The sequence below is a fragment of the Ziziphus jujuba genome, chromosome 1 (assembly GCF_031755915.1).
Source record: "Ziziphus jujuba cultivar Dongzao chromosome 1, ASM3175591v1".
NCBI lineage: Eukaryota > Viridiplantae > Streptophyta > Magnoliopsida > Rosales > Rhamnaceae > Ziziphus > Ziziphus jujuba.
This window is the reverse complement of record NC_083379.1, coordinates 445,001-459,095: the sequence shown is the minus strand read 5'-3', so window position 1 is coordinate 459,095 and position 14,095 is coordinate 445,001. Positions and strand designations below refer to the sequence as shown.

General features: G+C 34.6%; 1 protein-coding gene across 1 annotated transcript in view; it reads left to right on the top strand.

The window, feature by feature from the left end:
* Positions 1 to 394: 394 nt before the first annotated feature.
* The window catches only part of LOC107416457 (ABC transporter C family member 12-like), a 14,536-nt gene continuing 835 nt past the window's right edge, over positions 395 to 14,095 (top strand). Inside the window, 27 exon segments of the mRNA XM_016024975.4 lie at positions 395 to 819; positions 918 to 1,411; positions 1,688 to 1,866; positions 2,183 to 2,222; positions 2,491 to 2,644; positions 3,384 to 3,498; positions 3,588 to 3,668; positions 3,831 to 3,855; positions 4,204 to 4,260; positions 4,540 to 4,605; positions 5,174 to 5,248; positions 5,372 to 5,479; positions 5,993 to 6,127; positions 6,779 to 6,885; positions 6,976 to 7,069; positions 7,773 to 7,940; positions 8,556 to 8,696; positions 8,986 to 9,186; positions 9,311 to 9,409; positions 9,502 to 9,654; positions 9,877 to 10,262; positions 10,602 to 10,782; positions 11,214 to 11,537; positions 12,113 to 12,869; positions 13,108 to 13,229; positions 13,524 to 13,769; positions 13,968 to 14,095. The exon segment at positions 13,968 to 14,095 is cut by the window's right edge and continues 296 nt beyond it. Coding sequence (XP_015880461.3) covers positions 1,079 to 1,411; positions 1,688 to 1,866; positions 2,183 to 2,222; positions 2,491 to 2,644; positions 3,384 to 3,498; positions 3,588 to 3,668; positions 3,831 to 3,855; positions 4,204 to 4,260; positions 4,540 to 4,605; positions 5,174 to 5,248; positions 5,372 to 5,479; positions 5,993 to 6,127; positions 6,779 to 6,885; positions 6,976 to 7,069; positions 7,773 to 7,940; positions 8,556 to 8,696; positions 8,986 to 9,186; positions 9,311 to 9,409; positions 9,502 to 9,654; positions 9,877 to 10,262; positions 10,602 to 10,782; positions 11,214 to 11,537; positions 12,113 to 12,869; positions 13,108 to 13,229; positions 13,524 to 13,769; positions 13,968 to 14,095 — 4,475 coding nt within the window. The 5' untranslated portion in view covers positions 395 to 819; positions 918 to 1,078.

The following is a 14,095-nucleotide window of genomic DNA, read 5'->3' as shown; positions in this document are numbered from 1 at the left end:
ATTAGAGGGGGCTGTCCCTAAAAAAAGGCTGCCCCAGCAGCATTTATTATAAAAATTGTTCTTCTGCTATTCACCATTTGTCAAAAATGTAAAAGATATGATGATTTGTCTCGCTCTCTCTCGCCAAAAATGGTATTTTTCCAAATAACCTCCGAAGCTTGTAAAGCGGGTCGCTTTTCCAAATCTCAATTATGTTGATACTAATTTAATAGGTGCAGTGTGTTTTAAAAGTTTTTTTGTCTTTCGTCGTTCGTGCCGTCTTCTTCATGTAAAGGGAGCCCTTTCGTAAGCCGTGACGTAGGCTGATTCTCTCTGGTCCTTTCTTTTTTTTTTTTTATAAACTTTTTCTCCGTTATGTATATATATATATATATATATATATATATGCATGTAATAATCTATCCATCATCATTCATCAACCAATGTATATATGTGAAGTTTTGTAGTGATGTGCCGTGCAGAGCTCTCTTCCATATTTCATCGACGGCAGCTTGGAGAGAGCTGCAAGCATCTCCAATAAAATATTTATTGGTGTTGTCTATGCCATATCCAATTGACAGATAGTTTTTTTTACAAATTTTTTTTTAGTAATGCTGTATAAACTTCAACGCCTTCCAAATTTTTTTGCTTCAGTTCTGCTCTTGGTCCAGTAGTTTTTTGACTCTTTTTTTTTTTTTTTTTTTTTTTTTTTCCTGGGGTTTGACAAGCTACAACTAGTATAGTTCGGGGAGTTTTTGGATATTTTTCATTCCAACCATGTCTTGTTTCCTTTTCCTCTGTTTCTTCTGTTTCCTCGCACTGCAAATCCAAAGAGTAAAAGTGGGTCTCTCTGTTAGCTTGCTACCAAATTTTTAAATTTTGTTTAGTTCTTAACTTTAGATTTCACCTCAATGTTGTTATTTATTTATTTTCTGCAGACATTGCATATTCTTTTTGAATAGTTAGAGCGTCTGCTGTGCTTTGTCACGTAGGGAGCACAAACCTCTATCGGACACACAGAGGTTATATATTAAAAAAGTTAACTAGCTTTGTGATGTGCCTTCAGTAGTGAACATCAATCTTTGGGTGAGGACCGAAAATGGGTTTTAAGCCACTAATTTGGTACTGTAAACCGGAATCTAACGAGGTTTGGGCCCGTGTAATAGATAGTTCTTTTGGAACATACACACCTTGTGCAGTTGACTCTCTGGTGAACAACATTTCTCATTTGGTTCTTCTGGGCCTGTGCTTCTACCGAGCATGGCTGATCAAGAAGAATTCCAAAGCACAGAGGTTTCTTCTGAGGTCAAATTACTACAACTACATGTTGGGTATTTTGGCCGCTTTTTGCACTGCTGAGCCGTTACTAAGGTTGGTGATGGGTATTTCAATTTTCAACCTGGAAGAACAGACTACTTTTGCTCCATTTGAGGTCAGTTTTCTTTTCGTACCGTTCGACTTTATGGTTTATATATGTTGTTGGAATTTTTCTGTGTGCATTCTTGACATGGCCCTTTCTTTCCCAAATGAAGAATCTACTTTCAAATGTTCCAACGGTTGTTATCTTCAAATTAGATTTGGAAGCTAGAATGAGCAGAAGAATAAATTTGACTACTGTCCCAATTTTAACAGAGGCAATACTGTTAACACATAATGACATGGTGGGTGGTATGCTTGACTAGCAAAAATGATTTATTTCTTCTGACAGATAGTTTCTTTGATCATCGAGGCTCTTGCTTGGTGCTCCATGCTGGTCTTGATTGGATTGGAGACGAAAATATACATCCGGGAATTCCGGTGGTATGTGCGGTTTGGAGTTCTTTATGTTTTGGCAGCAGATGCTGTGGTCCTCAATCTCATTGTTTCCTTGACGGATTACTACAGTAGGTTAGTTCTTCTTTTAACTGAATAAGATACTTCATTTTCCAAGAGTTTGATGTTTCTTTTTTTTATTTTTCAATTCTCGTCTTTTCTAAGAGCAATGCTGCAAGAAAATATAAGCAATAAAATGACATGTTAGTTGTGCATTCTCTATTTTCCCTTGTTCCTTTCTCTTTCTAGGCCTCCAATTTCAGGTTTATAAAATGGTACTAAGAACTTAATGATACGCTGTACAGGAATCAATATTCTATAGTTATAACTTGTAAAACTCTTCTCTAGTTATTCTACAATTCATACATTTTTCCTTTTTCTACTTCTGCAGATATGTACTTTATCTGTATACATGTACAGTTCTTTGTCAGGTTTGTTTCCCACCACCTTTTTCTGTTTTTTTCTTTGTTAAAGTACCAGCCATCCCAAAAGATTATGCTACTGGGTAGTGGTTCCAACTATATATATCAAAACAAAAATAGATTTATATTTAATGATGGGAAATGTTACAAATTATATATCTAAAACTCCCCCTCATGTATATTGGTAGAGATCTTAAATTTTAAATTTTATCTATATTCCATTTCCATTCATTCATATTCATATTGCTCTGTGGTTAATTTTCTGATATTCACGTAGGTTTTATTTGGAATTCTTCTTGTTGTTTATGTTCCAAATTTGGATCCATATCCGGGTTACATCATGGTGCAATCTGAGTCTCTTAACAATGAATATGAAGCATTACCTGGTGGAGAGCAAATTTGTCCTGAGAGGCACGTTCATATATTTTCCAGTAAGTAGTCAAGTTAACCCTTTGAATTATTGCTTAGAGGAACAAATACTGACAATTTTTACTTGACATCATTATCATAAGCTTAAGTTGTTAGGATGTGGACTCAACTATTTATACCAAGTCAACCCAAAAGACACTTAAGATTCTTCCATAGAAACAAGAGCCAATAGTATTGGATTTTGAACATAATATCAAACAGAAAACTTGAACTAAACAGAAAATATGAACTATACATGTTAAGTCATCACCAAAGCCTGAACGATCAAGCTGTTTGAAAGTATCCCGCTATGCATATGAAGCTAATATAACACACTTGACAAACTGCAATATTGACTAGATTGAGAATGCTTTACTGCTATAAATCAGCATATTTTGTGTCTATGTGTTGGTTCTACTGTCTGAATGTTCTGTTCATATGCTATTTATGCGTAAATCAGTTAAAATAGTAAAATTAATTAATAAAGAACGAAGTTGTTTGCCAAGTTTGATTCCTTGTGCCTAACTTCCTATCTAGCCCTTGGTACTTTTCTTGATTATTCTGAAGCCAGCAGAAGAATAAGGTTGTGCAACTTTTTCAGCTGGTCCTCTTTTCCATTTATTTTTGTATGTTTGGAAGGGGAGTAGAAGTATCTTAACAGGGCAGTTGATTTTCCTTTGTGTATTATTTTTCTTTTTCATGATTAGGTGGTTGAATAATTTTTTCTTCATTTGTTACTAATGTTGTGCTGCATTTGCATAGAAATATTTTTTGGATGGATGACTCCACTGATGCAGCAAGGCTATAAAAGACCTATCACTGAAAAGGATGTATGGAAGTTGGACTCATGGGACCAAACAGAGACACTGATTAAAAAGTAGGTTTCATTTTTCCTGCTTCTCATTGGATTCTCCTTCTATTCTTACATCTGTATCTCTACAAGCATTATACTTTTCACTTTTGCAGGTTCCAAGGGTGTTGGATTGAGGAATCTAAAAGTTCCAAGCCATGGCTTTTGAGAGCATTAAATCATAGTCTTGGGGCGAGGTAATTGCATGAACAATTTTCAAGTTGCCTTTCTGTCCTTAACTAACTGAAATGAAATATTAGCATCTATTAACACTTTCTTTGTATATTGTACCCCATCTAGCAGACACTAATTTTGTTTCCATCTAATTTTGTTTGTCTTCTTTTGAAATTTATGTGCAGGTTTTGGTTGGGAGCCATTTTTAAGGTAATGGGCATACTCACCATCTCCTCACCCTTCATTTCATTTAGAAAAAATCAGAATTTCAATTAAATTATATTAATTACCACTGGTTTCGTAAAGTTGCATTACCTCCACTCACATATTTATTATTGCCTCAGTCATAAATTACAAAAAAATATGTCAGACTGCAATATTCAGTTGGTATATAAATGAAATAAGTTCATCTAAATATTATCTTCGTTTTTGGAAGACATGAGATATGTTTTGGTGCATGTATTTTATGCTGAAATGCACAATATGAATACAAAAATGTATCCATTTTCATGTTTGGTGACTCAAGAAGCTTACTACTTTCCATTGTTCACCTTGTAGATTGCATATGATCTTTCTCAGTTTGCGGGGCCTGTTCTCTTGAACCATCTCTTAAAGGTTAGTTTGTCTGTCTGGAAAAGTTTTCATTACCTGTCATGTCTGTCTTACCCAATACAGGCTAGTTTGACACTCTTGTCATAGCTCTATGCCCGATTGTCAGTCATTATGAAATCTTTTCAAGACCATATAGAGACATTATGACTTAATCAGTATATCATGAATCTGTAGACTAACCATCCAAAAGTGTAACCTACAATTCTAAACAGATGTATTTTATGGTGTGTAGCTTTTGCATATGAAAGATGATATTCACAACTCTCTTGTTACAACCTGCAGTCAATGCAACAAGGAGATCCAGCTTGGATTGGCTACATCTATTCCTTCTTAATTTTCTGTGGAGTGGTATGACTTCTGTCTTGTATTTACTCAAAGAAAATTTTTATTATTGGTGTTTAATTTGGATCATGCTATTGTGGTGCTACTTATTTTGTTTAAAACATTAGAATCTACATCACTTTTAGTGTAAATTCATGATAAATAGGGCATTAGTCTAATGAATTAAATGTAAAGGAAGGAGAGATGGTCTGTATAAAAATGCAGAAAAATGCACTGGATTGATGTTTTAGGGGATTGGGAACTTTAAAAACAATAAAATAAAATATATATGCAGGGGCAGATTAGGTGTTAAGTAGGACAAAATTTAAGAGCAGGACAAAATGGAGGCAGGGGAAAATTAGGTGTATGCGATTGATTTAATGTGCTCGTTTTTCAGGTTTATAATGGCTATTTGATTTCATAGGTTCCTCAGCCAGAAATGATTCAGTAATTCCTTGCACGGTGATCTTCGTTGCATGGGTTTTGTTTTAGTGTGATTTTATGCCTTTGGGGAAAGTTTGTTCTGATTTAACATCAAATTTATGGAAGACATGAACAATGAAGGTGTAACAGTAGTTTGTGAATTTTTGTCCAGTTTTTTGGCGTGCTGTGCGAATCTCATTATTTCCAGAATGTTATGCGTGTTGGGTTTCGGCTAAGATCAACTCTGGTGAATCCTCTCTTAAATTGTTTTTGATTGGTTTAGCTCTCTTACACATGTTCCTCTTTCTCAGGTAATGAGTTGGCTAAATTCAGGTGGACTCTTATATGGTTTGTTTCTTTCTAACTGTAGGTGGCTGCTATATTTCAAAAATCTTTACGACTGACTCATGAGAGTCGCAAGAAGTTTCAGTCTGGGAAGATTACAAATATGATTACAACAGATGCTAATGCACTTCAGGCATGTTCTTAGCACACTGTGGTAAAATATGAATGTGGTCACAATAATATGGAAGGCTACAAAACTTTTCATTGAAAGGATAATTATAAATATTGATATATTTATCTTATAAAGAACTATGGAAACTGAGTAAAACACAATTAGGAGGTAACTGATTTCAATGTTTTTGATGGGAAAAAAGAAAACAAATGAGTCCTTTTCGGGAGTTATAGCTTGTGGATCTTTAATTTTATACCCCTTTAACAAGAGAAACCAATATAAGGTGACTTTGTGGTGATGAGGAATTAATCATTTATGTTTGTTTGCTTGGCTTGATGCAAGCAATAATTATATTGTTTCTTAAACCAGTTAGAAGAAAAGGCATTCACCCAAAAAAAAAAAAAAAAAGGAACCTTAGAAGAAAGGGCATAACTAGCTGTAATTCTGCAATATATATATATATACATGTATTTTTTTGAGAGTTCATATTGAATTTTGATTTATAGCTAATATGAAAACTGCGACATTGTTCAGCAAGTATGCCAACAACTTCATGGATTATGGTCAGCTCCCTTTCGTATTACCATCTCTGTAGTTCTTCTCTACCAGCAATTGGGTGTTGCATCACTTTTTGGATCTCTTATTCTAGTTCTCATGCTCCCTGTACAGGTAGGGTATTCTTTGTACTAAATTAGTTGTCTTGTGATGTCAATATTGCATGCATCAACATTGTTTTCCCTTCTAAACCTAGCACATTTCTAATTAATTGACACACATATAAGAAGAAATTTTTTTTCTAGATAATGATTTAATCTTATAGTATCTTCCAAACTCTACTAGAACCTCAAAACTCTGCCACTTATGTTAGTATACCCATTGTTGGTCTCTGCTTGCTCAACCTCATTTGATTTCCCTGTTGCTGAAGTTACAAAATAAGTTGATAGTTTCCCGGAGCGATTGGCTTTATGTCAGTTAAGATTTACAGCATATAGTATCTTTTACTCCGGACATAAGGATGCATAAGCGAATTACAGTTGATATCTATATGTTTCTGATCACTAGATATCTAATTGCTTGGCCCAAACTGGTAGATACTAGCATCTTCAGGTAGTTTTTTTTTTTTTTTTTTTTTTAATTCCTTTTTTTAATTAATTATATACGGACTGGTCTATACCTCATCAAGTTAAAAGCAATTATGAGAATCAAATATCGTTCTTCTTTATTTTGTTCACTATTTTTTTTTATGATATAGGCTCATCTATTTTTGTCTCTGTCCTTTTATAATATTCTTATTCATTTTAAATTCCTTTTTGAGGGTAGACAATTGTGATAAGCAAAATGAGAAAACTGACAAAGGAAGGACTGCAGCAGACAGATAAGAGAGTTAGCCTCATGAATGAAATTTTGGCAGCCATGGATACAGTGAAGTATGGTTAAATTTAGCTACTAGTCTATTTGTATTTTAGCTTCACACCATTGCCATTGATTATCAAACACTAAGCTATAAAATGTTTCAGATGTTATGCATGGGAAACAAGCTTCCGGTCTCGAATTCAAAGTATACGGGATAATGAGCTGTCATGGTTCCGCAAAGCACAACTACTATCTGCTGTATGGCACAAAACATAGTATTGACATTTATATATTTTCTCTTGTGTTTTCAGTAAGATAATAATTTTTAATGTTGCATATAGCTTAAATTCTCTGTACCAGACAAAGAGCATTTAACTAGAGATCTGCAGTAATGGAATGTAATTGCATGTTGCCTATTATTTTAAAATATGAAATATTCCTCCAAAACTTGTGAGACATAATACCTCCAACAGCACCTCATCCTTCACCCTATCCTGGGCAGGATTAGAGATGAATACAATGAAATTATAGAGATGCTAGTATCAAGCATGCCCATTGATGTTGTTTGTATACTTGTCGTAAAGAGTTTCTACGTAGCACATACTCATAAATTGCAGATGCAGATATATTTAGGAAAGAAGCTGGTCATAGATGCAAGTTCTATTTTAATATAGAATACTGTGATAATTAGACTCATCTACATGCATCTTATGCATACTAAATTCATGACATATTACTTTTGTAGAACAAATGAACTGAGGATTTGAAACCAGCAATGGCACATCCTTTTCCTGAATATGAGTCTGTATGCATGATCTTGCATTATAAAATTGTCAAACTCAACAATCAACTGTATATTTAAGCTGATACGATTCAAAGTATAAATTAAGCATAGCATCATAGACCATGTACTTATCGCTCATATCATCATATGTTTCTGATTAGATGCTTTCTGTTGCAGTTTAACAGTTTCATCCTAAACAGCATCCCAGTTGTTGTCACAGTGATCTCATTCGGGATGTTCACATTGCTTGGTGGGGATTTGACACCTGCAAGGGCATTCACGTCTCTTTCTCTGTTTTCAGTACTGAGACATCCATTAAACATGTTACCTAACATATTAAGTCAGGTGTGGAAGCTTCGTCATTAATTTATATATATTCAAGTTTTAAAGTGAAGGACTATATTTGTTTTATCCCATCCAGTGTAGGAGGGTTACATAATTTTTTGTTTTTCTGTCCTTGATAGATCATTTAACTTCATTGTTTCTTTCCTCAGTTTCAGTTATATCAGAAACCATAAAAAAGATAAAACGAGGCAGAGTAGAATCTCACCTTAACATAAGAAGATTACAACCAATTCCTTTTAGGAATAAATTCATCTTAACTATCATTAAAAACTACCTAATTTCTATTACTCTCTCACAAACCTAGAGCAAAAGGTCAAAATGTATTTCAAAGATAAATTTTAGTAAAAATGTCACCCTGTTGATCTTTTGATTTGGCATGTGAAGTCTCAACTTATCATTTCGTTGTGACACTTATAAATGGCAGTCTAATTCTATATTCTGCTGTTGTTTCTAGTATTCCTTTTGGATGATATTTTTTCATTGACATAGATTATAATTTTTCTGTCTTGAGATACGGTATCAAGTTTCTTGTTTCTGTGGTAGGCAATTGAATGAAAGATGGTATAATGTGTGAATTTGGTCAATAGTTTGGTGAAAATTTCTGTGGTCTAACAGGTTGTAAATGCAAATGTATCATTACATCGTTTGGAGGAACTATTCTTAGCTGAAGAGAGAATTCTGGAACCAAATCCACCTATTGAACCAGGGCTTCCAGCCATCTCAATTACGAATGGATACTTTTCATGGAATCCTAAGGTGAACCTTTGACATATATAACATTTTTACGTTATTAAACATTTGGTACTTTAATAGTTGTAAGGTCCATTCTTGTGGTTAACAGTTGGAAATTTCTGATTAACTGCATGGTTAGCATTTATACATGTACGGGGATTTAAGCATTGATATCCTGTATTAACTGCATTAAAGATTTAATTGTTCATGCCTTGTGAGACATCACTATAACTTGAATATCGCTTCAAATTCATTTATTTACAATATATTGTGCCTTGTGGTGCTCAAAGCCTTTTATATTTCTTGTTTCCAGGAAGATAAACCCACATTATCAAGTATTAATTTGGCTATACCAATAGGAAGCTTAGTTGCAGTTGTTGGTGGAACTGGAGAAGGGAAGACAACACTTATATCTGCAATGCTTGGCGAGCTGCCTCCCATTGCAGATTCAAGTGTTACAATCCGAGGGACTGTTGCTTATGTGCCTCAAATTTCATGGATTTTCAATGTAACTGTGAGTTTAGCTTCTTATGATCTCTAATTTATATCAATTTTAAGACTCCATTGGATTTCCAAAAACTACAACCTTCTGTTTTAACCATATGCACTACTAACTACTCAAGATTTTACTCAACCAGGTTCGTGAAAATATACTGTTTGGATCTGAACTTGAATCTGCACGATATTGGAAGGCTATTGATGTAACTGAGTTACAGCATGATCTAGATTTACTTCCAGTTGAGTGGATTTATGAATTATGTTTGCAGTTGTTTCCCATGAAGATGGAATTTTACTCTAATTAACTAAATACTTCTTTTTAATTTTAAAGGGTCGTGATCTCACAGAGATCGGAGAGCGAGGGGTGAACATCAGTGGTGGACAAAAACAGAGAGTCTCCATGGCTCGAGCTGTGTATTCAAATTCAGATGTATACATATTTGATGACCCTTTAAGTGCTCTAGATGCTCATGTTGCTCGGCAGGTACTTGTTGATGCAAGCACCATAAGATTACCTGGAGGCTACTTTTTATTGTTGTTACAATTTCTAGGAAATTGTTTTCTTGTTAACAGAAGACATCCAAAAGCAGTTACTTATATAGATTTTCTAATTTTATTTTTAAGGTTCTGAATACTATTATCCCAGCCCTTGAAGTCTTTAGAAATAATCTGTGAACTCGTATTTATAAGCTATCGGTGTCTCCAGGTTTTTAACAACTGCATCAAGCAAGAATTGCAAGGAAAGACCAGGGTGCTTGTCACAAACCAGCTACATTTTCTTCCTCAGGTGGATAGGATTATCCTAGTCTGTGATGGTATGGTCAAAGAGGATGGAACCTTTGACGAGCTGTCCAAAAATAGTATGTTATTCCAGAAACTAATGGAAAATGCAGGGAAAATGGAAGAACAATCAAAGGAAGATGTTGACAGTGAGAATTATTCCCAGAAAATTTCAGTACCTGCTTCTAATGGAGTTGCAGATGACTTTGTTAAAAATGGAAGCTATTCAAAGAAAGGGAATGGGGGAAAGTCTGTACTAATAAAGCAAGAGGAACGGGAAACAGGCATTGTCAGTTGGAATGTATTGACAAGGTAAGATGGCCATTATTATAAAATTGGTGATTCAAAAATTAAGCTTTCATATTTATAATAGAACGAAACATATTTACATTGTTGATGCCCGACCTTCAACAGATAAATTCTCTTTACTTATGGGGACTGTAATATTATTTTCTTATGCAGTATAATATTTTTATCATTAAAAAAAAAAATATATATATATATATATATATATGCACCTTTTACAAGTTCCATAGCGTGCTTTTCTATTGTAGGGATGGTAAAGTTTAGAGCTTGAGCCTCTTTCCCTACAGTGATAGTATTTCCAACTTAACTTGAGAATTGACATGTTACTGGTCATTCCATGTTCAGGTACAAAAATGCATTAGGAGGCGTATGGGTCGTAGTGATTCTTATTATATTCTATGTATTGACAGAAGTTCTTCGAATTTCAAGCAGTACTTGGTTAAGTTTTTGGACAGATCAGAGCACTTCAGAGAGTTATAGACCAGGATTCTACATTCTCATATATACACTTTTTTCATCTGGCCAGGTGTGTCAATAGTTGGTAAATATTCAGGAAGCTGTTTTACTTCACAAGTTTAACTCATCTTCTAGTAAATGCTCATACTATTTCTACTTTTTGTCTTGTTCTTCAATTCTTCATTTGTTTCAATTTCTTTTATTCTCAATGAGAGTATGTTTGTCTTGCTACCATCAGAAATTAGAATTATATGAAACCTCCATGAACACCTGTATGTACTAGCAACACTTTATTGTGGATATTTGGAGAAGAAAGATTATATAATATCACTTTCACTTTTTGGTTACTGTTTTTTCATTTTTTATTCTTTTGTTGAGGGGGGGGAGGGGTGGTGGTTTGCGCAGGGTGGTTTGGGGTGGGGTGGAAATGAAAGGTATTGCACAAGAAAGCTTAATATTATCACATGGTCTGAAAGCTTACTACACCTTTATTTGATTCAGGTGTCCGTGACATTGGCAAATTCTTATTGGTTAATCATGTCAAGTCTTCATGCAGCTAAAAGATTGCATGATACCATGCTACATTCGATACTAAGAGCTCCAATGGTTTTCTTCCATACTAATCCCACTGGACGGATCATCAATAGGTTTTCCAAGGATTTAAGTGATATAGATCGCAATGTTGCAAATTTTGCAAATGCATTTTTGGGACAACTGTTTCAGCTCCTTTCAACCTTTATTTTGATCGGAATTGTGAGCACAATATCTCTCTGGGCCATCATGCCACTTCTGATATTGTTTTATGCGGCTTATCTATACTATCAGGTATTTTTGATGTTCTGCTGTCTTTTTCAGTCATCTTTATCTTAAAAGTTTGCACTCTCAGAAACTTTCTCACCTATCTGTTCATATCTTTCTTTATCTATTGATACTCACACATCAATTATGTATAAATCAAGTTAGTTATCTTATAGATCTACTTTTTATCATACTATAAAACAGTTGGCAGTCTGGGATTACATCATCTGTATGGGAGATTGATTAAGCATTAGTCACTAAATGTAGATTCACCCTAGCGGAATCCTAATTCAAGAAATTTATTCTCAAAGGAAAAAAAAAAAAAAAAAAAAAAAAAAAAAAAAAAAAAAAAACACATACACAATGCAAATAACGTCAGCAAAAGAGAAAAGACAAAATCACTTTATTATCTAATTGGATTTAGAACCAGTCTTAATGCTAGAAGTAGGGAACAGCAAACAACTTTTGAGCTAGAAGAAGGTAGAAAAGTAACCAATAATGTTTCATATTTCTATGAATCTGAATTATGTACACTTTTTTGTTCCTAACTACTTTGGATAAACATGTTGTTTGTCCTTATTCTAATCATGAAATGTATATAGAGCACATCTTGTGAAGTGAAACGCTTGGATTCCATTACAAGGTCTCCTGTTTATGCACAATTTGGGGAAGCATTAAATGGTTTGTCAAGCATTCGTGCATACAAGGCATATGATAGGATGGCCAACATTAATGGACGGTCCATGGACAATAATATCAGATTCACCCTTGCCAATTTTAGTTCAAATCGTTGGCTTTCCATAAGACTGGAAACATTAGGAGGCATCATGATTTGGTTGACAGCAACCTTTGCTGTCTTGCAGAATGGAAGAGCAGAAAACCGGGTAGAATTTGCTTCTAAAATGGGTCTTCTTCTCAGTTATACCCTAAATATCACAAATTGATTAAGTGGTGTTCTGAGACAAGCAAGTAGAGCCGAAAATAGTTTAAATTCGGTTGAGCGTGTTGGTACCTATATTGATTTGCATTCTGAGGCTCCAGCTATAATCGAGAGCCATCGTCCCCCACCAGCATGGCCATCATCTGGAACAATTAAGTTTGAGGATGTTATCCTTCGTTACAGGCCTGGCCTTCCTCCAGTATTGCATGGGTTGTCCTTTAATATTTCTTCAAGTGAAAAGGTTGGAATAGTTGGAAGAACTGGTGCTGGGAAATCTAGCATGATTAATGCCTTATTTCGAATTGTTGAAATGGAAAAAGGAAGAATCTTGATAGATGGTTGTGACATTTCTAAGTTTGGATTGACAGATTTGCGAAAAGTTCTAAGCATCATACCACAGTCACCTGTTCTTTTCTCAGGTATGCAACGTAGAAAAGGGCTTCCTCTATTTAACTACCATGATCTGAATTCTCCTATTCAATCCTCTATATTTTTCATGAGCTTATCTAGTAATGTGTAAAGTAGGCTTAAGTTCATAATACAAATGTACCCATGAACAAAATGAGTATTGTCATTTTATTTCTGCAATATGTTCTAATGAAACCTAAATTCTGAAAGTTTATCATTCTAACAGTCATTATATGCTTTACTTCTTAGGAACTGTACGATTTAATCTTGACCCTTTCTGTGAACATAATGATGCTGACCTCTGGGAGGCCTTAGAGAGAGCACATCTAAAAGATGCTATTAGAGGAAATCCATTTGGTCTGGACGCTGAGGTATAACCTGTAAAATCTAATTAATTTTAGCATGGCTTCTGTTCAAAAGAGAGTAGTAGGACACCTATTTCACATCTGAAATAATTCAAATGCCATGTCAGAATGTTTCATCCATCTCAAATATTTACAGTAATTCAAAGAATAGTTCGTTTACTTGAACACAGAAATGAGGGCCAGTTTTAACTGTGAAATGTCCTAAATTCTCAATTGAATGACTTTTCTTCATACTTTTAACCTTGTTATAGAATAAGCTGAGAAAAATGATAATTAAAATATGTCTTTAATTTTATCAAGGTCTTGGAGGGAGGGGAGAATTTTAGTGTTGGACAGAGGCAGTTAATAAGTCTTGCCAGAGCACTGCTACGGAGATCAAAGATTCTTGTTCTTGATGAAGCGACTTCAGCTGTTGATGTTGGAACTGATGCTCTTATTCAGAAAACTATTCGTGAAGAATTCAAATCATGCACAATGCTGATTATTGCTCACAGGTTAAATACCATAATCGACAGTGATCGAATTCTTGTTCTTGATGCTGGTCAGGTTTGTCCTTATTAGTCCTTACCTCATCATAAAATCCTAAACAAGGTATTTCTCCGCTACTGCTTGTAAGATTTTTTGGTTGTCGGAACATAACACCTGAACCTTCATCAACAACATGCATGATTGACATAAATTCATCAGCTTGTTCCAATTCCAAGTCAGCCATTCTTAATTCAAAATTTCAATCTTTTCTCTCAGGTTTTAGAGTATGATTCCCCAGAAAAACTGTTGTCAAATGAAAAGAGTGCATTCTCTAGGATGGTTCAAAGTACAGGGCCTGCAAATGCTCACTACTTATACAGCTTAGTGCTAGATGCTCAACAGAA